This window comes from Mesoplodon bidens (assembly GCF_964165515.1).
Source record: "Mesoplodon bidens genome assembly, chromosome: 3".
In the NCBI taxonomy this organism is placed as follows: Eukaryota; Metazoa; Chordata; class Mammalia; order Artiodactyla; family Ziphiidae; genus Mesoplodon; species Mesoplodon bidens.
Genome location: NC_138178.1, coordinates 128134726 through 128156402, shown reverse-complemented (window position 1 = coordinate 128156402; position 21677 = coordinate 128134726). Strand labels below are relative to the sequence as shown.

Below are 21677 nucleotides of genomic sequence, written 5' to 3'. Positions count from 1 at the left end.
TTTATGCATATTATTTTCTAATATATTCATTCAACAAAGATTTATTTAGAACCTTTTGAGCCCCAATGCTACTCTAAAGGGGAGCAGTAGACAATGAAAAAGAAAACAAAGCAGATAAGTTTTGTGAAGGAAATTTAAAAAGAGACTGAGAGGGAACTACTTATGCTAAGAAAGGAAAAACATTCCAGGTACAAAGAATACCAGGTTCATTCTTTAAAAACTAACATGGCCAAAGATGATGATAAAATTCTGAACTCTGTGTGTGTTATTACGTGTTACTTTATGCAAACATATTTTAAAAATATAACCGTACATATTACCTTCCTTTTCAAATTGATTTTTCTCATTCCGATAGGAAGCAATAGCATCTTTGCTCCAGTCCTCTTGCCTCATTCAAGTAAGTAAGAATTTGAGTCGATTCTAATGAAATGACTATAAAGATAATAATTGAATTGATAAAATTTGTATATGAATATTTTGGGGTTTAGCAACATTTCAAAATTTTAAGAAATGAATGAAATTCTTATAAATAAATCAAATTATTTTCTTTCAACTGGGTACTATTTAAACTTTACTACAGTTTATTTTCATCATTTTTTAACCTATCTATGTTCTAGGGGCTATATGACATTGAACAAATTACTTAGCATATCCGATTTGTTAAGGGTCAGATGAGATAACTATTTAGAAGCAGCTAGCACATTACTTGGCACAGGATGAGCAGTGATTTCATATCAGTTGCCTCTCCTCTTCCCCACTCCTTCCAATTCATTTCCTATAGGAATAATACTAAATGTTTATCAGGTTCCCAGGCTAGTCTTGATCACTTATTTCTTCTCATGAGCTTTTTTTAGTTAAAGCAGCATTTTAAGTAAAATACTGTCACCTTTCTTTCTATGGTCATTTGTTTAAAAAAAAATAACCCAAAGGGACACAGCAACTTCAGGAATAATCCTCCCAATCTAGAGGACTTCTGCTTCTATCATAGTAAAATGTGAATCATTTAGATAGTAGCAAGAGAGTTCCTGTCTTGTGAGAAGAGTAGAGTTTTTCTTTTAAATGTTTAATTCTGTACTTTATTTTAATTTTTAAATTTTTATCAAGGTGATATATGCATAGAGTTTTAAAAGGCAAATAGTACTTAAAATACTTAAGATGAAATTAACAACAGTTCTACCCGATGACTCCCCACCCCTTGTTTTCCAGTGATTTTTCCACATTTTTAAATGATGTTTTTATATTTTTCTCTCTCTTGAATCATTAATTTTAGACAGTGTTTACTGATTTCCTATTATGGTAGATGAAGATTTCACCCTTTACCTAATATACTTAGCGCATTTGGGGAAAATATTATTCACTGCCAAGTCAAGGAGTGTATACTCTGATCATGCTTCCTTTCTTGTACAGCTCTGTTTCCTGAAGTTAATAATAGCTTCATTAATGTTTAGGATTTTTGTTTGTTTGTTAGTTTTTAAACATCTATTGCTACATCTTCCCACACCCTTGTACAGCACAGTTTTCCTTAAAGTCAGACCATTTAGGGAATTTATCTAGGATTTTTTGTTTTGGGTTTCTGTTTTTTGGTGTTTTTTTTTTTGCGGTACGCGGGCCTCTCACTGCTGTGGCTCTCCCGTTGTGGAGCACAGGCTCCAGACGCGCAGGCTCATCGGCCATGGCTCACGGACCCAGCCGCTCCGCGGCATGTGGGATCTTCCCGGACCGGGGCACGAACCCGTGTCCCCTGCATCGGCAGGCGGACTCTCAACCACTGCTCCACCAGGGAAGCCCTCTGGGGGGTTTTTGTGTGTGTGCTTTTTAACTTGGAAACTTCCTTCCTGATGCTCTTTTGTCCTGCTCCAGTTGGGACTGGTTGCTGTCTTGGCCTCTGACCCAGCTGAAATCCTAGAACTTTCTTTTGTTGTCATACTAGAAATTCCCTTCATCTCTCTTGTGTTGGATTCTTGTTTTTTGGATTCCTTGTCTTCTTTCTTGATATGCTTCCTTATTTTGGTAGGGGTACATCTTCAGTAGCTACCTGAGAAAGGATATATAGGATATAAATTTTTAAGTTCTTGCATTTCTGAAAATGTACTTATACATTTAGTTGTTAATAGTTTGGCTGGGGGAATTCCCCAGCAGTCCACTCCACGCTTTCACTGCCAAGGCCCTGGGTTCAATCCCTGGTCGGGGAACTAAGATCCCACAAACTTCATGGTGCAGCCAAAAAAAAGTTTGCCTGGGTATGGAATTTTAAATCATTTTCAGTCAGAATCTTGAAGACAGTTTCCCACTGTCTTCTAGCTTTCATAGTTGCTGTTTAGAAGTCTAATATCATTCACTCATAAATTATTCATGCATAATTTTTAAATGCCTCCTATATGCAGGTACTGTTGTAGGTGTGAGAGAAGTGGCACTGAACAAAATAGACAAAAATCCTTCTGACAGTGATGCTACATTCTTAATCCTTTTTTTGAAAACTGGAGTTTACTTGCTGTAGCAAAGAGACCCAAAAATACAGTGTCTTACATGAAATAGAAGTTTACTTCTCAAAATAGCCAGAGCAAGTAAACAACTCTGCTCTATAAGGTTTTCAGGCTAGCAGGGCAATCCAGGATTCTCAAAATTTGGCTTCCATCTCTGAGTCTTGAGCAACTGATTTGAGTTGTTACCATTTTTCTGCCAGCAGGAACATGGAGAGCAAGGAGCTTTGTTACAAAAAGTGATCTGGGAGTTGCAGGTATCACTCCTGCTCTCATCCCATTGGCCAAAACTTAGTCACATGGACACAGATGCAAGGGAGGCTAAGAAATGTTGTCTGTAACTAGGCAGCCTTTTGTCTTGCTAAAATTCATGGGATCCTATTACTAAAAGGAAGAAAGGGACAGGCGCACTGGGGGATAATTAGCAGTCTCTGCCACATTAAATTCAAGAAACTTTTAGGATCTTCTGTTTATTCCTAATGATCTATACATTCACAATGATCTGCTTTGATGTGGGTCTTTTTTTCTTCTTTCATTTTGCTGTCTATAATGAGCCCTTTAAATTTAGAGATTCATGTCTTTGATTTCTAGCAAGTGTTCCTTGTATCATTTTTTAAATAATTTCTTCCCTGCCATGTTCTCTGAGTCCCTTTTTGGAGCTTCTTTTCCATATTGTACATCCTAGATTCATCCTCTGATTTTCTTTTATCTCCTGTTGTCCATCTCTTTATGTGTTCTGTTTTCTGGGAGATTTCCTTACTTTATTGCCCAGTTTTTCTATTTTTTTTCATCTATCATGATTTTGAATTTCTAAGAATTCTTTCTAAATTCCCTCTGATCATGCAATTTTTATATCATCCTAGTCTGGTTTCATTATTCAATTTTTGAAAAAAATTGATTTTGTTTCTGGTATAGTTTCTTTTCTGAGTTTCTTTCTTCTATTAGTTGTGGTCTGTGTTCTTTCATATTGGAGGTTTTTCTTTCTTGTCTGGGATCCTTAGCTTTCTGTTCATATTTTAGAGTGAGGCAATATAAACTGATAGGAAGTGTGATATCCGTGGGCAAAGCTTGTTGCCTTGTAGGTTTTGCTGTTAGAGTGATAGAGTGATGAGATTTTTTTTTTTTACTTAGGAAGTCCCCAAATTTCAGGATCTATGAGGCGTTTTCTCTAAGAGTGTTTAGTTTCTCCAAAGAAAGATCTTTGAATCTTCTGCCTGGGAGATCTCTGCATTTAGTATGAAAATCTGTGTTTTCAGCACAGACTAGTGTTCCCAAGTCTGAAGTTTATATTCTGCAGAGAATAAAAACCCTCAGTCTCCTACAGTGGTGGGAATGTGGTAATTGCCTGGCCTCACTAAGTGGAGAATAGGATTTGGGGGTTCTCACTGGCCCTTGTATAGATGTAATCATATCTTCTGTTTTCACGTCCATGCCTTCCATTATACCAAGTGCCTTTAATTCCTGATCCCTCCTTTGGTTCTCTGGGGGCAAATCTGCTGCTGTTTGTCAGTCCCACTCACTATAGACATTTGGGTTTCATCTTCCTCCATTTGTCTCCTTCATGTACATTGTAGTCCACCTTCATGCATTGAAGCTTCAGGATCCAGATGTTTCCTGGCTTCATTGAAGTTTGTGCATGTTTCTTATTTTCCTGGTTGTTCAGCAGTGGAAATGTTTTTACTACATATATTAGTTTCTAGTGCTTCTGCAACAAAGTACCACAAACTGAGTGGTTTAAGGTCCAGTTCTGGGGGCTAGAAGTCTGAAAATCAAGGTGGCAGGGCTGTGCTCCCTCTGAAACCCGTACGGGAGAATATTTCCTTACCTCTTCTGGCATTTGCTGTCAATCCTTGGCATCCTTTGGTTGGTAGATACATCACTTTAATCTCTGCCTCTGTTGTCACATGGCCATCTTCTCCTTGTATCTCATTTTCTCATCTCCTGTTTTTATAAAGACACCAGTGATACAGAATTAGCGCTCACTTTCATCCTAACTTGATTACATATCTGTAAAGACTATACTTACAAATACGGTCACATTCATAGGTGCTGGGGTTAGGGCTTCAACATAACTTATGTTGGGGGGACACAGTTCAACCCATAACACTATGCCATTTGAGAACCAGGAGTTCTAGACATTATTCTGGGTGGTAGTAAAATACATTTTCCATATGATAAAGAAAATCATGTTTTGAATTTTAATAGAAAATATTGAGAATAACTGCATAAAATTCTGAACATCTTAAAATCCTGAAAGAAAGAAAAGTATGAAAAGTGCTCACATACAATGGGAAAAACAGCAAGACTGCATTAACAATGGGCATGAATAGACAGTTTACATCAAAGTATGAGCAAGCCTATGTTAAAAGATACTCATATATTACTTATCCCTTGTAAACTGATATATTAGTATGATCCTTTTGGAAAGAAATCTGAAAACAACATATCAAACCAAAAAAAATGTTCACACCCTTTGGTTATTCATTCAATAGAGAATTGAGTACTTGGTACCAGCTACCCTGCCAAGTACTAAGGATTCAACAGCAAACTAGAAAGACAAAGTCTCTGCCTTCATTAATACAGAATACCAAAAACTTTTTGTGAAGAAGTCACGTACATGAAGATCACATTGTTCATCCTGCTTCTGTGGATTTTCTACTTTACTTTTAGCTCCTTAGTCTCTCTTGCTGGTTTCTCTTCGTTTTCCCAACCTATTAACATTGGAAGGCCCTAAGTCTCTGAATCTCTTTTCTTCTCACTCACTTGGTGTCTCGTTCACTGTTATATCATCTATATGATGATAATTCCCCAACTTTTTTTCTCTGCCCAGAACCTGTCTCTTGACCTTTAGGCTCATGTATTCAGTGACCTGTTCGACGTCTCTATTTGGATATCATCTCCTCTAAAGTTGTTCTTCCCATCGCCGCCTCTTCTCAGGTATAACCACATTTGTCTAATTTCTGAGGCTAAACTATTAGAGTTCTCATTACTTCTTTCTTTTTCTCATGCCCCAAATGTGACCCATCAACAGGTCTTATTTACTTTCAAAATATATCCAGGATCTAACCATTTCTTTACTGCTGCCACCTTGGTCCAAGCGACCACCATCACTTACCTGGTTTATTATAGTAGCATCCTAACTTCCCACCTTCGACACTTTAGTCTGTTTTCAATACAGCAACTAGGTCCTTTTAGCATGAGGTTAGACTCTTCTCCCCTGTACTTCAAGCCAGTGGCTTTCCATCTTAGAGGAACAGCCAAAGCTCCTTCAAAAGGACCCATAAGGTCCTATGCAGTTTGGCCTTCTTTGATCTATCAGACTTCATCAGCTACTCTTCTCTCCTGTTGTTTGCTCTGCTCCAGCTACTCTGCCTCCTGAACAAAATAGACAGATTCCCACATCAGGACTTCTGCTCTTGCTATTCCCTCCGCTTAGACTGCTCTTCACCCTTCTGGCCTCATGGCATGCTCCCTTGCCTCCTTCAGGCTTTTGCTTGGTGTTACCTGAGTGAGGCCTTCCCTGATCACCCTCTTTGAAATTGCTCCCCCTTCCCTGCCTAATATTTCTTCTTTTAACTTATAGCCATTATACTTTTACTTAATTGTCATGTTTATTCTCTCTTATCAACCTAGAACATAAGCTCCAGAAGGACATGAATTTTTGCTTCCTGTTCACTGCTGTATTGCTAGTGCCTAGAAGAGTGCTGGCACTATAGCAGATGCACAATAAATACTTGTTGAGTGGATGGACGAGTGAATGATAAAAAATTGGAAGTAACTTACATAGCTAGCTAACATTACAGAAATTGTTAAGTAAATTATCCTACATTCACTGGTTTGGAATACTAAGGTTATTTAAAATGCTCACAAAACCTGTATAATCTTGTGGAGAAGTGCTCTTAATAGAAAATAAAATTGAAGTTGAACTTCACACTTCAACAAGGGTTACTGAGTGCCTCCAATGGAGAAACATTCTGCATTTAAGTGGTTAAGTAGGCTGACTGTAGAGTCAGACTCAGAAACTTTCACAGCTATCCCATTATCACTAAGGTATTTTCTGCTTCCATGAGCGTGTGTGTTTCTGTAAGGAAGAGAAGACTCAACTAAGTTTGCCTTAAACAGTAAGAAAAAGCATTCTGACTCAGATAGCTGGAAGGCTGCTTTAAGACTGGTTGATTCAGTTATTAATGATAACTGATAATGATAACTTTAGTGATGTTATTAAGGACCAGATTTCTTTTAGACTCTTCATTGTTTTGTCCAGATTATCAGCTTTATCTGAGGCTGTTTTTCCTCAAGGTCATGAGAGTGGTGGCAGGAGTACTGGTTATGTGCTTCCTTGTTCAGTCAAGTGAGAAAGAGAGGTACAGAGAAAGACTGACAGACTGCTTTTCCAGAAGAGCAAGGAACTTCCTTTTCAGTAGCCTCTTGCAAACCTCCTTTCAAATTTCAGTAGTCTGAATTAGTTCATGTGTCGACAACCAGTTACTCTGGCTGAGGGAATGGTCTAATCAGGCCCCAACTCTGGAGCTAAGGGGTAAGATCAGCTTTCACTGAAGCACACAGCTGTATGCATAAAAGAGAGGCAGATAAAAATCTGATCAAGTTAAGAAAGTGAGTCCTTTGTCTACTTCTTGACTGGAATTGGGGTGCCCTGGGCAGAATTGGCTGACTAAACCATATGGGATGGATTCACCATCACCAAGAGACAAAGACAGGGCAAAGTTTGCTGGGCAAGCAAAAGGAACATATTCACAGCAAGTACTGCCCTACCTAACCTCCTCACACCATCTGCCAACACCCCATAGGCATACTTTTTGTTTCTGCTACTGGCACGGTGAGCCATCAAGACACTCTGAGGTGACTGCAGAGTCACATGATCAGGACAGCAATTTTTGACATGGAGTAATGAGTGACATCTTTACTTGGATGTCCCATAAGCAGTTCACACAAATTCAGTGTTTAAAATTAAACTCACCAACTTCTTTCCCAACTAGCTCCTATAAACCCAATCTCAGTATAATGATAAACAAGCTATGATCACTATCTTTATACCAACTGTGTGTGGAGATACAAAATTGGGAGTTGGTCCATAACTACAGGTATTTTTTTAACCATATGAAAAAGACAAGGGCTTCCCTGGTGGCGCAGTGGTTAAGAGTCCGCCTGCCGATACAGGGGACACGGGTTCGTGCCCCGGTCTGGGAGGATCCCACATGCTGCGGGGCGGCTAGGCCCTTGAGCCATGGCCGCTGGTCCTGGGCGTCCGGAGCCTGTGCTCCGCAATGGGAGAGTCCACAACAGTGAGAGGCCCTCGTACTGAAAAAAAAAAAAAAAAAAGACAAAAGAAGTGAACATGAAAGTCATTCTTATTCTATGTCTGGTTGGCATGTTTGGGGTAATTTTTCCTCTAATACTTTATTGTTTTGTAAATTTCCTTTAATGCAGTTGTGTAATGTTTCCATTATCAGTGAAAGACTTGCAAATAGAAGAGTCCTATGATACAACCCTACCCTATGGTCTCCTATATGGAGGTTTTATTACTTGTGTAGAAGTGTATCCAATAATAGCTGCTTCAAAAAATGCATGGTAGTTTACACTGAGAATACTGTTGATTAGCTAAGGATTTAATTTTTGACTGTTGTCTAAAACCAGTTGTCTACACTGCATGTTTATGTAAGTTAACATGATGTTAAAATAACAAGTAAAAATAATGTTCACTTCGGGGAAAAAAAAAGCATGGTCTCTGTTTATGGATGATCTTTCTCTGGAAGTTAGTACAGTTTATACAGACAAAAGGCTTTTCAGGGAGCAGAATCTCCTTATTAATCTTAATTGAATAGTACATTTTCATTTAGCAGTAGTACCTAGTATGTGCCAGGCACTACCACTGTGTTACATGCTATGGATATGAAAATAAATACACACTGCCCTTAAAAAGCTTACACCTTAATGGAGAGGATAGCTCAACCAACAGTCAGCTACAGTACAGTCAGACAGATACCATAGCAGAGGTGATCACAGATTGAAGTAAACTTGTGGTTAAACTCATCTTTTTTACCCCCAGAGTCTTTCTTTAGTTCATGTGGTAGTTTACATAAACTAAGTGAAGAGCCACTGATTCCTCCTCCACTTCCTCCTCGAAAAAAATTTGATCATGATGCTTCAAATTCCAAGGTAAGGAATTCCCTGGTGGTCCAGTGGTTAGCTGCGGGCTTCCACTGCAGGGGCACAGGTTCCATCCTTGGTTAGGGAACTATAGATCCTGCATGCTGCACCTTGTGGCCAAAAAACAAAAACAAAAAATCAAATTCCAAGGTAGTCAACAGGACTTAGGTTTGCCTCAACTTATTCAAAGTTGTGAATCTTCAAAATAGTGCTTGTTCTTATAAAGAGTCTCTCAGTTACAATTTGGTCACCCATTATGTTTTTTAAATATTTCGGTTGTTATATTTAGAAAATACCTTAAATAATTGTTTAGTCCTCATAATAATTTTTCTAAAAAAGAGGCTGGGCAGATTCACAGATGCTCAGAAGACGTACTTTTATTTCTGGTGGAGATTGAAAGAACTGTAGTATTGAAACCATTCTCCAAACTTTCAACTGGTGCTTCTCAAACTTTAGGTTGCATCAGAAGCACCTGGAAGGCTTGTTAAAACCAGATGGCGGGAGTTTCTGATTCAGTAGGTCTGGGGTGGGGCCCACGAATTTGCATTTCTAACAAGTTCCCTACTAGTGTTGATGTTGCTGATCCCTGGATCACACCTTGAGAACCGCCACTGAGCGTCACTGGGGATAGTAGAAGTAAATGGCCAAAAAGCAGAAGCTGGATATTAAGTCCTCTTGTGCTTTCGTGTCCTTTCATGTTTACAAAGCTATATATTCTTTTTACTCACTTGCCCATTATTATAAATAAAGCCATACATTTATAAACTGTATATATAAAGCAAGATAATCTGAGGCTTTATAAGATCTCAATTAAAACGTCTCATATATCAAAATATTAAACTGGTCCCTGAGTGAAACTGGGAGTAATTTACTCATAAATCTGATCATTAAACCAGATTAACCTGTTTTGAGGCTCTGGATTTAACTTAACACATAAGAATTCTTTAGTCTTTTTAGAACTTTTTCTTACAGATTTTTCAGGAGAACAGAGGTATAATTTAATCTTTTTGTTTTTGAGGGAATTATGAAATCTGATGATGACCCCCCTGCTATTCCGCCAAGACAGCCTCCTCCTCCAAAGGTAAAACCCAGAGTTCCTGCTCCTACTGGTGCATTTGATGGGCCTCTGCATAGTCCACCACCGCCGCCGCCGAGAGATCCTCTTCCCGATACCCCTCCACCAGTTCCCCTTCGGCCTCCAGAACACTTTATAAACTGTCCGTTTACTCTTCAGCCACCTCCACTGGGACATCTTCACAGAGATCCAGACTGGTTCAGAGACATTAGTACGTGTCCAAATTCTCCAAACACTCCTCCTAGCACACCCTCTCCAAGGGTACCACGTCGATGCTACGTGCTCAGTTCTAGTCAGAATAATCTTGCTCATCCTCAAGCTCCCCCTGTTCCACCAAGGCAGAATTCAAGCCCTCACCTACCAAAACTGCCACCAAAGACTTACAAAAGGGAGCTTTCGCACCCCCCACTGTATAGACTGCCTTTGCTAGAAAATGCAGAAACTCCTCAATGACCCTAGCCATATGTAGTCATCGACACTGGAATGGTATTTGTAAAGTTTTTTTTTAATTTATTCAAAAAAGGCATAGTATTTTAGTACTTTTTGAAAATAATGCTCTTACAAAAATGCTACTGATCAAATAAGCTTTTAAAAATTGGAAAAATAAAAATACAGAAGTCCTTTACCATTATCCTCAGGTGATCAGTAGCATTGCCTTGTCTTGGATCCTCAGTGCTGCCCAAAGGCCAGTATAAAGAATTTATATTTGCACTGTAGACTCTGCTAAAATATGGTTTAAAGTGACATTGATTGCACTGAAGGGGGATAGTGCATTTGTGGAATTTTTCAAATTTGAGTAACAGATGACTTTTTAAGGCAGTGAATTTATACACATATGGGGGTGTGTGGTGATACTGATTTTTAAGCCTCTTTGACCATCTTCTAGTTTTTACATTTAGGAAGATCGTGAATAACACCCACTGTTCTTAAACTCTTTAATGCCATGTCTTAAAAGCCAGAATTTGCTGCTGAAGACAAAAGTGAAAAATAGAACGAAAATAATAGAATGCACTGTTTTTTGTTTTGTCGAAATGTAAACAGACTACCTAACCCGATCATAGAGGAAAAAAGGGCATATATCTTATACAGATGTGCCTTTTTGTTTTTGCAGACTATGGTGTCTTTAGCTAACGAGTTGCCTATTGTTTTGGAAAACAAAGTTAATATGCCATACATGTACAGTTTTGTTTATATTGTACATTTAAAGATAATGCTAATAACCTATATAAATTTATGTGACTCAAGGCCTATAATACAGTCTGCTACTTTACTAATTCATAAAGCCGGAGGATAAGTTTCTTATGGCATAGGAACCAACTGCATTGCCTTCAAAACCAAGTAACTTTCTCTATAAATCTCGTGTTAACTTAAAATTTTTAAAGTATTTTTTTAGATTGGTAATATTTAAACCAGCAGACACTTAAAGCTTTATTAAACTTTTTAATCAGAGATGTGATTAAAACTTTTATTTGCCATTTGTATTCCTTCGTTCTAAGTGATGAAAAAGCGTGTTTTCCTCTTAGTGCCGTAGCAGCAGTTGTAAAGTAGCCAGAAGCCACATTGTTTATTTACTGGTCTGTGGCCTTTTACTGTGCTTTGTATCAGAGTTCCTAACAAGATTAATAAATCACCCCAGTCTTAATTTTTAAAAGACGTTTAAAATATGTGTTTTCATTATAAGGAACAAGGGGGTAAGATTGTTGAGTTCTGTAGAAGTAATATATACACACATTTTCAATAATTTGTGCAATTTAAGTTCTATAATCCCAAAGAATTTAAGTGATGTAAACTTCAGAGGGATAACTTTGTCTTCACCGTTGAACGCAGTCACAAGCTTCTTGCAACCATTTTTACGCATTCAGATGAAAAATTAGGAGCATGTTAGGAATTCTCTGTAAGCAGGATTATAGCCATCCTTGGTAGGATCTTGGAAGCTGCCTTAAGGCCAGTAATAAAAAAACAAAAAAAACCCCAGTGTGAATCAACCTCCAACTAGATAAAAACACTCAGGTTGGCTTTGTCCGGAAAAGTAATTTAAACTGCCCGTTCGTTGAGGCAGACTTGTAATTTAGGGGGGAATGAGGGGAATCCTTGGCCTGCGGCTGGGCTACGCCGGTGGAACGCCGCCTTCCGGTCTTTGTGCCTTCGCGCACGCGCTATGGCGCCAACTCCGCCTCCTGGAGGCGCAGGGCCCCTTGCAAGGCGGGCCCCGGGGCGGTCGTGTGGGTGTGACGTCACTGCGCTCGGCACTCGGTGTTGCCGGGCGGCGATGGCGGCTCCTCTGGAGTCCTCCGGGGAGGACCAACTGCGGAACTTTGTGCGAGTTTTGGAGAAGCGAGATGGCACGGTGTTACGACTACAGCAGTACGGCTCCGGCGGCGTGGGTTGCGTTGTTTGGGACGCTGCCATCGTCCTTTCTAAATACCTGGAAACGCCCGGGTTTTCCGGCAATGGGGCCCACGCGCTGAGCCGGCGGTCGGTGCTGGAGCTGGGCTCTGGCACCGGGGCCGTGGGGCTCATGGCTGCTACCCTCGGGTAAGAGCTTGGCGGGAGGGGACGCCGCTTTTCAGGAAACGCCGGTTACTGGCATCCCATCCTTGTGCCTACACCTCAGTCAACGTTATTTTATAGGGCAGATGTCATAGTCACCGACCTAGAGGAATTGCAAGACTTGCTGAAGATGAATATTAATATGAACAAGCATCTTGTCACTGGTTCTGTTCAAGCCAAGGTACTGAAATGGTTTGTATGGCCTTTCAGCTTGTTTTAAGATAACTATTTGTAGTTTGCTTTAAATTGTGTTACACTAAAAGCATGGTTAATACGAAGGGGAGTTTCTGGGTCTTGTTTGTAAAACAGGTAAAACAGGAATATTTTAAATTAGTGAAACAACAGTTTAAAATATTGGTTGACATTTTTAAGGGGGGAAGAAATAGAAGACTTTCCTTCTCCTCCAGACTACATCCTGATGGCCGACTGCATATACTATGAAGAGGTGAGTATTTAATAGTGAAGGCTGGCTATTCCTTTCGAAGATGTAAACCGTATTTGGTGGATTCTAAAGCACTCATTTCTTCGCATTTTAACATCTCTGAATGCAGGATATTTGTTCCATAGTTGATGACACAGTAAAGAGAAAATAAAGGTCACCAGGAACTACATATATATACACTCATGATTAACATAGAGGCTCATGAAGCATATTGAGAAAAGTGTTATGTGCATTTTGTGAGAGGTGTCTGTAAAATTTTTAAAGGATTTTGCCATTTGGATCTCCTGTAAAAGACTAAGGTTTCTTCTTTTTTTTTTTAGTTATTCCTAGTGAATGTGTTAATCATGACATTAATAATTAAGTTGCATCGTAAAGAATTCATTGTTCTGTGGCAAGATTTATTATATTTATATAATGATTTTTTTAGAATATCAGTTTGTGTAATGAACACTGAACCAACTTATGTTCTAGTTAGGGTTGGACTTGCTTTTGTAGGTAAATTGTTGATTGTTTAAATCCCAAGTTAAATTAGATTAAATTAAACTTTAAGAGTGCAGTCAATTCCATTTGTTTACCCATGGGGACTCCAAAATGCAGTCACTTGAATCCTTTCTCTGGAAACTGAAATTAATATGATGGTTGATTAGTTAAGAAGACTTTACTAAACATCAGTTACAGAGCTGTAACTACGTTTACTTGTTTGGATTGATTCAAAGATGGATGAATTGTAGGGAAGTTATAATTACCCCCTCCACCTCCCCTACTCCCTTTTATAGTAAACGTATAAATTTTTAAAAGTCATAAAAATCATATTCCTTTTTGAACAGTCTTTGGAGCCACTGTTGAAAACCCTAAAAGATCTCAGTGGATCTGAGACTTGTATCATATGTTGCTATGAACAACGAACAATGGGAAAAAATCCAGAAATCGAGAAAAAATATTTTGAGGTGAGTACTCTACTAGATCTGTATTTGTAGTGATTACCCTTCAGAGAGGCTATATGTGACTTTGTGTTAAAGTGTATTGTGGTAATTTTGAGTAGGGAAAACATTCTGCTTGTATGAACCCAGGGAGAGGATCCTTCATAGCACACCATTCTAATAACCGCCAGCCTCCCTCCCTACCGCCTTTTTCATCTTTTCTGATTATTTATTTATTTTTCTTTTCTAATTTGTCGATCTGTAAAACAATGTAAAGTAATAATGTGACACTCTTCTCTTTCCTGAGGTTTTCAGCGTTTCTTTATTAAACATGTTGCTGGCTTCTAGGAACATGTTAATGATGTATGTATTATTTTTGGAGATTACATCATAGAAACATGACATGTGGTATCTTTTTATTTTAGTGTTTTCCACTGTATTTTTATGATAGCTTTGACCAGTGTATCCTACCTATTTCGAGGTTTTTCTTTTCTTTTGAAAGAAGTAAAGACCCACAGGAAGTTGCGGAAGTAGTACATAGAATCCCATTTATCTTTCACCCATCTTCCTCCAGTGGTCACCCAAGCCCTCTTTATGGGCAAAAATCCACCACATTACAAGTGACTCCTCATAAGGGTACATCTGTATAGCCCTGCAGTTTTATCCTCTGAAAGGGTTACTTTGGGTAAAGTGACTCTTCATGACTCTGCCTCAGATATATGATGAAATGGTTTTTTAATTTTATGTTTTTCTTAAATATGAAGAACGTTAATGAACTTTTGAAATAATGTATAATTGACAATTTTATTTTATTAATTTCAGTTGAGTTAAAACATGTAAAATGCACATGTATCAAGTGCTTAGCTGAGTTTTTCATGTTCCCCTCCCCAGTCAGTACTCCAAAGGTAACCACCATTCTGATTTCTGTCACCACAGGATAGTTCATATTATTAACTGTAAAGTATATCTTTTTTAAATTTATAGCTTCTTCAACTAGACTTTGACTTTGAAAAAATTCCTTTGGAAAAACATGATGAAGAATATCGAAGTGAAGATATTCACATTTTATACATCAGAAAGAAAAAATCGGTAAATACGTATTTGGCTTTTCATCCTCTGAAGCGATTTCATTAGCTGGACACTGTCTCTGAGCTCGTGTGTGATGTAGATGTTAATTTTCATGTGGGGAAACAGCTTTGATGATTCACTGGACTCGGGCACTAACTCTCAGTGTTAAGATTGCCTAACCTACCTGGCCTCAGGTTTTTCCTCTAAAATAAGGCAGGCCTCTTTTGTAAAGGTCTTTTCTAGCTGTAAATTATATAGCTTTATAACTGGGCATTACCTCAGACAAGGAACTTAACTATTTATAAATTTCTGTTATCTGTTAGAGGTTTTAAAATGCCAGTTCTGTCCTTCGTGAACTCTCTCCAACCATTCATATGTTTTTTAATGGTCCAAGTAAACTATAAAAAGGCAGATCTGTCCAATAAAGAAAAATGCATTCAGTTAAGTAGAATTTATATATGTTCCCCTTTTTGGTTGCTTCCTTTACCTGTTACACTAATTACATTTTATGCACATTGCCTCTCCGATGCCTAGAATTTGAACCTGTAGAAAGGAAGAATTGTATCTCATCCATTTTTGTACTCCAGCACCTTCTATATATGTGACTGGTATAAGGCAGGGGCAAGATCAGTTTTATGAATTGAGAGTGCTAAATTTACTTAGTTCCATTTGTTTCTATTATCTTTCGTTTGAATTTGGATGAAGTTTTCTGATTATGTGAATTCTAGCCAAAAGCAAATAATGTGTAATTTTTGGAGTCAAGACTAGGTGTTGAGACTATAAGGAAAGAAGAGCAGTAGGATTAGTCATTCAGATCAGTTATTATGTGGCATGGCGCTAGAGACAAAAGGATAAATTTAAAATGTTTTATGCCTTAAGGGATCCAGTTTTAGCTGAAGCTGTTGTATAGTTTTAAAGGTAGATTTTTTTTTTTTGAGGCATAAAGATTTTGTGTTTCCTAAATATGAAGGCTTTTTTTTCTTCAGAGAATCATTTGTTTCTTTAACTTGATATAACTTACTATAAAGTTTACCCTTTTAGAGTTTACACTTCAGCGATTTTTAGTATATTCACAGAATTGGACAACCATCACCACTTTTTAAACATTTTCATCACCCCAAAAAGAAACCTCATACCTGTTAGCAGTTACTTCTTTTTCCTGCCTCCCCCAGCCCCTGACAACCACCAATCTGTATCTCTGTGGATTTGCCTATTCTGAACATTTCATACAGATGGAATCACACATTATGTGGCTTCCTGTGTCTGGCTTCTTTCATTCTGCAGTGTTTTCAAGGTGCATCCGTGTTTTATAGTTGAATAATATTTCTTTGCATAGATATTACCACATCTTATCCATCCATTCATCAGTTGATGGGCATTTCTGTTGTTTCCACTTTTTGGCTCTAAGGAATAATGCTTCTGTGAATATTCATGTAAGAATTTTTGTGTGGCACATGTTTCAAATCTCTCCAGTGTATGTATACCCAGAGTAGAATTGCTAGGTCATACAGAAACTCTACATTTAACTTTTTGAGGACTTCCCAAACTGTTCCAAAGCTACTGTACCATTTTCCTTTCTCACCAGCAATGTCTGCAGGTCGCAGTTTCTCCACATCCTCACTAATAGTTACTGTTGTCTATCTTTTTTATTGTAGTCATCTTAGTAGGTATGAAGTGGGTTTTATTTCCCTAATGACTAATGATGTTGAGTGTCTTTTTTTTACTGACCTTTTGTACATCTTTATAGAAATCCTTTGCCTATTTTAAAATTGAGTTGACTTTTCACTGTTGGGTTGTAAACATTCTTTATATATCCTGGATACTAGACCCTTACCAGATATATGACTTCCAAATACTTTCTCCCATTCTGTGGGTTGTCCTTTCATTTTCTTGATAGTATGTCCTTTGAAGCACAGAGGTTCTCAATTTTGATGATGTCCAATGTATCTGTTTTTTCTTTGGTTGCTTGTACTTTGGGCATCAGCAAAGACCATCTCTAAATATTATGCATGGCTGTTCATTTGAATTGTTAGCCATTACTAGGAATATTATCTAGTATTAAGTACCCGGTAAATACTTAATTTATGATAAGAAATCAGTGTTTTAAGGTTTCCATTTTTTTCTTACAGAAATTTCCGTCATGAAATCTAGTCATCTTACCCAAGCCTCTAACAACGTGGGTAAGCTGACATTGTGAATGGAGCATGTGAATACAGCATGGGAAGATTGTGTTCACAGATTTTTCCAGCATGTCCTTAGGGATCCGATATATAGACAACCACCACGGGCTGCCTGCAGTACGAAAAATGATTGACTGCCTACCTGCCAATGGGCCTGAAATCCAACTTAGTTTACTTTTAGCTCGGCATCAAGTTCTGCTTAAAAGAAACATGTTTCAGTCACTCCTCAAATAAAAATAGGTACTGAGGTTAGCCTAAAGTCTGCCCAAAATAGTGAAGTAGCATGGTTGACTTGGCGTATTTTCAGGAAACCAGAGATAAGTTGATCCGGTTTCTAAAGAGAGATATCAGTTACTATTTAATAATGTTTAAATTCAAATCAATAAATTTTAGTTTGTCTTCAAGATAAATTTAAAAGAAGGTTTTTATTTTAACGTATTTATGCAGTGGTTTTTATCGTTAAGTATCTTCCACTTCATTGCTTTTAAGATAACTTTAGGGGCTTCCGTGGTGGCGCAGTGGTTGAGAGTCCGCCTGCCGATGCAGGGGACATGGGTTCGTGCCCCGGTCTGGGAAGATCCCACATGCCGCGGAGCGGCTGGGCCCGTGAGCCATGGCCAATGAGCCTGCGCGTCCGGAGCCTGTGCTCCGCAATGGGAGAGGCCACTACAGTGAGAGGCCCGCATACCGCAAAAAAAAAAAAAAAGATAACTTTAATACTTGTGTTCTTTTACTTTAAGAAAAAAAATGAAAATACTGTTTTGTGGCCAAGTTCTATGCTTTTCCTTCCCCATACTGACTACAGTATAATTTACTATGTGAGTTAGATAGTAGATTATACCGTAGTCAGTTGATAAAGATGAAAGTAAGATATAGGGAGATTGGGAGGGAGGAAAAGGTATCTTTACAAAATTGTTTATTTGAGAATGGAGTGCAAATAAAAAGTCCAGCTTCAGGCTCTTGCATTTATGTGGCTCTTGCACTTTTCCTCATGTATAGCTTCCAGGAAAATGCGGCTAAAGTCACTGGTGTTAACTTGTTTGTATGAAACAGAGAAAAGTATTTAAATGACTACAAATGTAGTTCTGTATACAGTTGTCAAATGATTTTGATTCTATGTGGTCTCTGTTTTATGTTCTCATGAGAATCATCTGTTCACAGACTGATCTATCAGGACTTCAGTCGCATGGTTCCAAAGTGTAATGGAAACCAGATGGAATTCTGGTACTTACAAGCATTGGTGCTAGGTGGCACAATTTTTATGTTAAAATAAACATTGTTTATGAGATCCTGTGACTTTGAGAATGTTTCAGAAATAGCTTTTGAGAAAATGAACATTTAAAGACGGTGACTGGTTTCCAGAAAGAGCAAAAGCAGCCCTAGAGAAATTAAAGATTGACATCAAGAGAACAGTTTTTTCCTTCAGGCTTGCTTCAATCTTTAATGTTTGTTCTGCTGGTTTTTTTTTTTTTTTTTCAAACTGCTCTTAGCATTTCATTAAGCAGCTTACTAAGCAGTTAGTGTAACCTAAGTATATGATACTTTTTTAGTTACAAATAATACCAGGTACTACTAGTGAAGTCTTAGAACAAACGACACTTTCTGGCTTATTTCATAACATTATAGAACCTGGTAGAAATTAGTTTAACATTGACCAGCAATAGTAGTCCATCCAGATTCCTCAGATACCTTTCACCTTCCTCCCGTTTTCACTGTACTTCTAAAAAGAGTCACTGTGGGTCTTGCCTGAAGTGCCCTTGACAGTCCTGTAATGAAAGCCCAGCTCCTTTACCTCAGACAGGTGACCATACACCAAAACTTCCTGGAGGGGTTGGGCTGAAGTCAGCCTCTTTGCAACTTAGCCAGAATCACACCCTTGCTTGTGTGTGCTTCCTTTTCTTTCATGTCCTAGTCCCACTCCCTTACTTATCACCTCCTTAATAAGTCACTTGCATACATTCATTGTCATCTGTTTCTGGGGAACTGACCTAATGGTACTGACTACAGAATTAAGTAATTTGTAACAGAAAGTCAAGTGAGTTTTATTATCTTATTCTGGAATAAGGCCAAAGCAGAGGTTAAAAGGTGCTAATCCCCACATTCTAGGATCAGAGAACCACGGTGATCAGGACCAGTAAGCACTGCAGGGCTTACTGAGGGGTGCCAGATCAGATAACACGTGCTATCACTAACCACCATCCCATAGACACCTGGGGAGGCCTGGGAGAGGTCTTCTTTTGGAGAAGTGCAGTGTTGGGGAAAGGGATTTAGCCCTTTGAGCTCTCATGAGGGAGGGAACAGAGTGCATCTGTACTCAGAAACCACAGGAGGGAGACCTGAGGGAATAATTCAAGACCCAGGATGCCTCCAAGAAGGGGAGACCAACACCTTTTCCACCTGGTTTGGTTTGTCTTTACTCAGCAGATGAACACATCTGTTTAATCCCAGAGCATGGGAATGGAATTGGAGAGGCACTGTGGGGACTGTCAGGCAGAGAGGCATTAGAGATGGATCGTGCTGGCCTGAGGCCTACTGCAGCAACATGGGGAGGTTAAAAAGCAGGCAGTGCAGCAGATGAGTGAGGTGTGATGCCATTGTCTGGGGGTCAGCCAGAATATAGGCAACTTTGAAATCTCAGTGGACTGCCAGGGCCAGGAGGAACTGCTCAGGAGTGGGCCTCTGGTCTTCCAGGCGAGTGGGGGTTGCTGCTGTGAACAATGAAACCCATAAGCCACTTACCACAGTGCAGTGATGGCCTATTAGAAAGCCACCCCCCAGTAAGGCAGTGCTTCTCAAACTAGCTGTACATGGAAAACTAAAAACAAGCAAACCATGTCCAGGTCCCTTCCCAGTCCAGTTAAACCAGAGGCATGGTGTTTTTGGTGAAGGGCTCTGGATGGTTTTAATGTTTAGCCTAAATTGAGAACTACTGCAATAAAGAAACCTCTTCTAGCATCTACCTCCCAAGAAGAGAGCAAAGAAAAGGAAAGAGAAGTATAAAAACCATCTGTGATTAAAGTGGGTCTATACTTTAAAGGGAGGGAAAGAGCTTTGAATCCAATGTGGCATTTTCTATGAAATAGGTTTTAAAATAAACAGGGCTGAGTTTTAGAAACTAAATATCTGAAAATTTAGAGAATCTGGCCGAGAGGGTAAAAGTGATGCTACTCAAGAGTAAGGGGGAATTCAAGAGCTGGGAAAAGAAAATTGTTACAGGTGTAGCCTCCAGTGACTATTATCAATTATAACTTTGAAGTCTTTTAAGTTTACATAGATTTAAATCTTTTTTTCCTTTTTTTTATTAGTCTCTGCTTTACAACAAAGTGAATCAGTCATACATATACATCTGTTCCCACATCCCCTCCCTCCTGCGTCTCCCTCCCTCCCACCCTCCCCATCCCACCCCTCCAGGCGGCCACAAAGCACCGAGCCAATCCCCCCGCGCCACGCGGCCACCCCCCACCATCCATCCACCCCGTGCCTGGTAGTGTATACACGTCCATGCCTCTCCCCCGCCCAGTCACAGCCCCCCCCTCCCCATATCCCCAAGCCCACCCCCAGTAGGTCTGTGTCTCTATTCCTGTTTTACCCCTAAGTTCTTCATGACATTTTTTTTCTTAAATTCCATATATATGTGTTAGCATACGGTATTTGTCTTTCTCTTTCTGACTGACTTCACTCTGTATGACAGACTCTAGGTCCATCCACCTCATTACAAATAGCTCAGTTTCATTTCTTTTTATGGCTGAGTAATATTCCATTGTATATATGTGCCACATTTTCTTTATCCATTCATCCGATGATGGACACTTAGGTTGTTTCCAGCTCCGGGCTATTGTGAATAGAGCTGCAATGAACATTTTGGTACATGTCTCTTTTTGAATTATGGTTTTCTCAGGGTATATGCCTAGTAGTGGGATTGCTGGGTCATATGGTAGTTCTATTTTTAGTTTTTTAAGGAACCTCCATACTGTTCTCCATAGTGGCTGTACCAATTCACATTCCCACCAGCAGTGCAAGAGTGTTCCCTTTTCTCCACACCCTCTCCAGCATTTATTGTTTCTAGATTTCTTGATGATGGCCATTCTGACTGGTGTGAGATGATATCTCATTGTAGTTTTGATTTGCATTTCTCTAATGATTAATGATGTTGAGCATTCTTTCATGTGTTTATTGGCAGTCTGTATATCTTCTTTGGAGAAATGCCTATTTAGGTCTTCTGCCCATTTTTGGATTGGGTTGTTTGTTTTTTTTGCTATTGAGCTGCATGAGCTGCTTATAAATTTTGGAGATTAATCCTTTGACAGTTGCTTCATTTGCAAATATTTTCTCCCATTCTGAGGGTTGTCTTTTGGTCTTGTTTATGGTTTCCTTTGCTGTGCAAAAGCTTTGAAGTTTCATTAGGTCCCATTTGTTAATCTTTGTTTTTATTTCCATTTCTCTAGGAGGTGGGTCCAAAAGGATCTTGCTGTGATTTATGTCATAGAGTGTTCTGCCTATGTTTTCCTCTAAGAGTTTGATAGTTTCTTTCCTTACATTTAGGTCTTTAATCCATTTTGAGCTTATTTTTGTGTATGGTGTTAGGGAATGATCTAACCTCATACTTTTACATGTCCCTGTCCAGTTTTCCCAGCACCACTTATTGAAGAGGCTGTCCTTTCTCCATTGTACATTCCTGCCTCCTTTATCAAAGATAAGTTGACCATATGTGCGTGGGTTTATCTCTGGGCTTTCTATCCTGTTCCATTGATGTATCTTTCTGTTTTTGTGCCAGTACCACACTGTCTTGATTAC

The 21677-nt window shown here is 38.9% G+C and overlaps 2 protein-coding genes across 3 annotated transcripts in view; both read left to right on the top strand.

Annotated features, from left to right (window-relative positions):
- SOS2 (SOS Ras/Rho guanine nucleotide exchange factor 2) overlaps positions 1-11671 on the top strand; it is a 102454-nt gene extending 90783 nt beyond the window's left edge. Inside the window, exons 21-23 of the mRNA XM_081227239.1 lie at positions 356-397; positions 8548-8657; positions 9667-11671. Coding sequence (XP_081083365.1) covers positions 356-397; positions 8548-8657; positions 9667-10176 — 662 coding nt within the window. The 3' untranslated portion in view covers positions 10177-11671. The remainder of the gene's footprint in view (positions 1-355; positions 398-8547; positions 8658-9666) is intronic.
- A 194-nt stretch (positions 11672-11865) lies between these two features.
- Positions 11866-21677, top strand: part of VCPKMT (valosin containing protein lysine methyltransferase) — a 29216-nt gene continuing 19404 nt past the window's right edge. The window contains exons 1-6 of one of the 2 annotated variants that reach the window (XM_081229066.1): positions 11872-12258; positions 12355-12465; positions 12646-12718; positions 13543-13662; positions 14620-14724; positions 16833-18171. In XM_081229066.1, coding sequence (XP_081085192.1) covers positions 11882-12258; positions 12355-12465; positions 12646-12718; positions 13543-13662; positions 14620-14724; positions 16833-16847 — 801 coding nt within the window. In that variant the 5' untranslated portion in view covers positions 11872-11881 and the 3' untranslated portion in view covers positions 16848-18171. Of the gene's footprint in view, positions 12259-12354; positions 12466-12645; positions 12719-13542; positions 13663-14619; positions 14725-16832; positions 18172-21677 lie in introns of those variants that run through there. The other variant, XM_081229065.1, reaches the window with a different exon arrangement.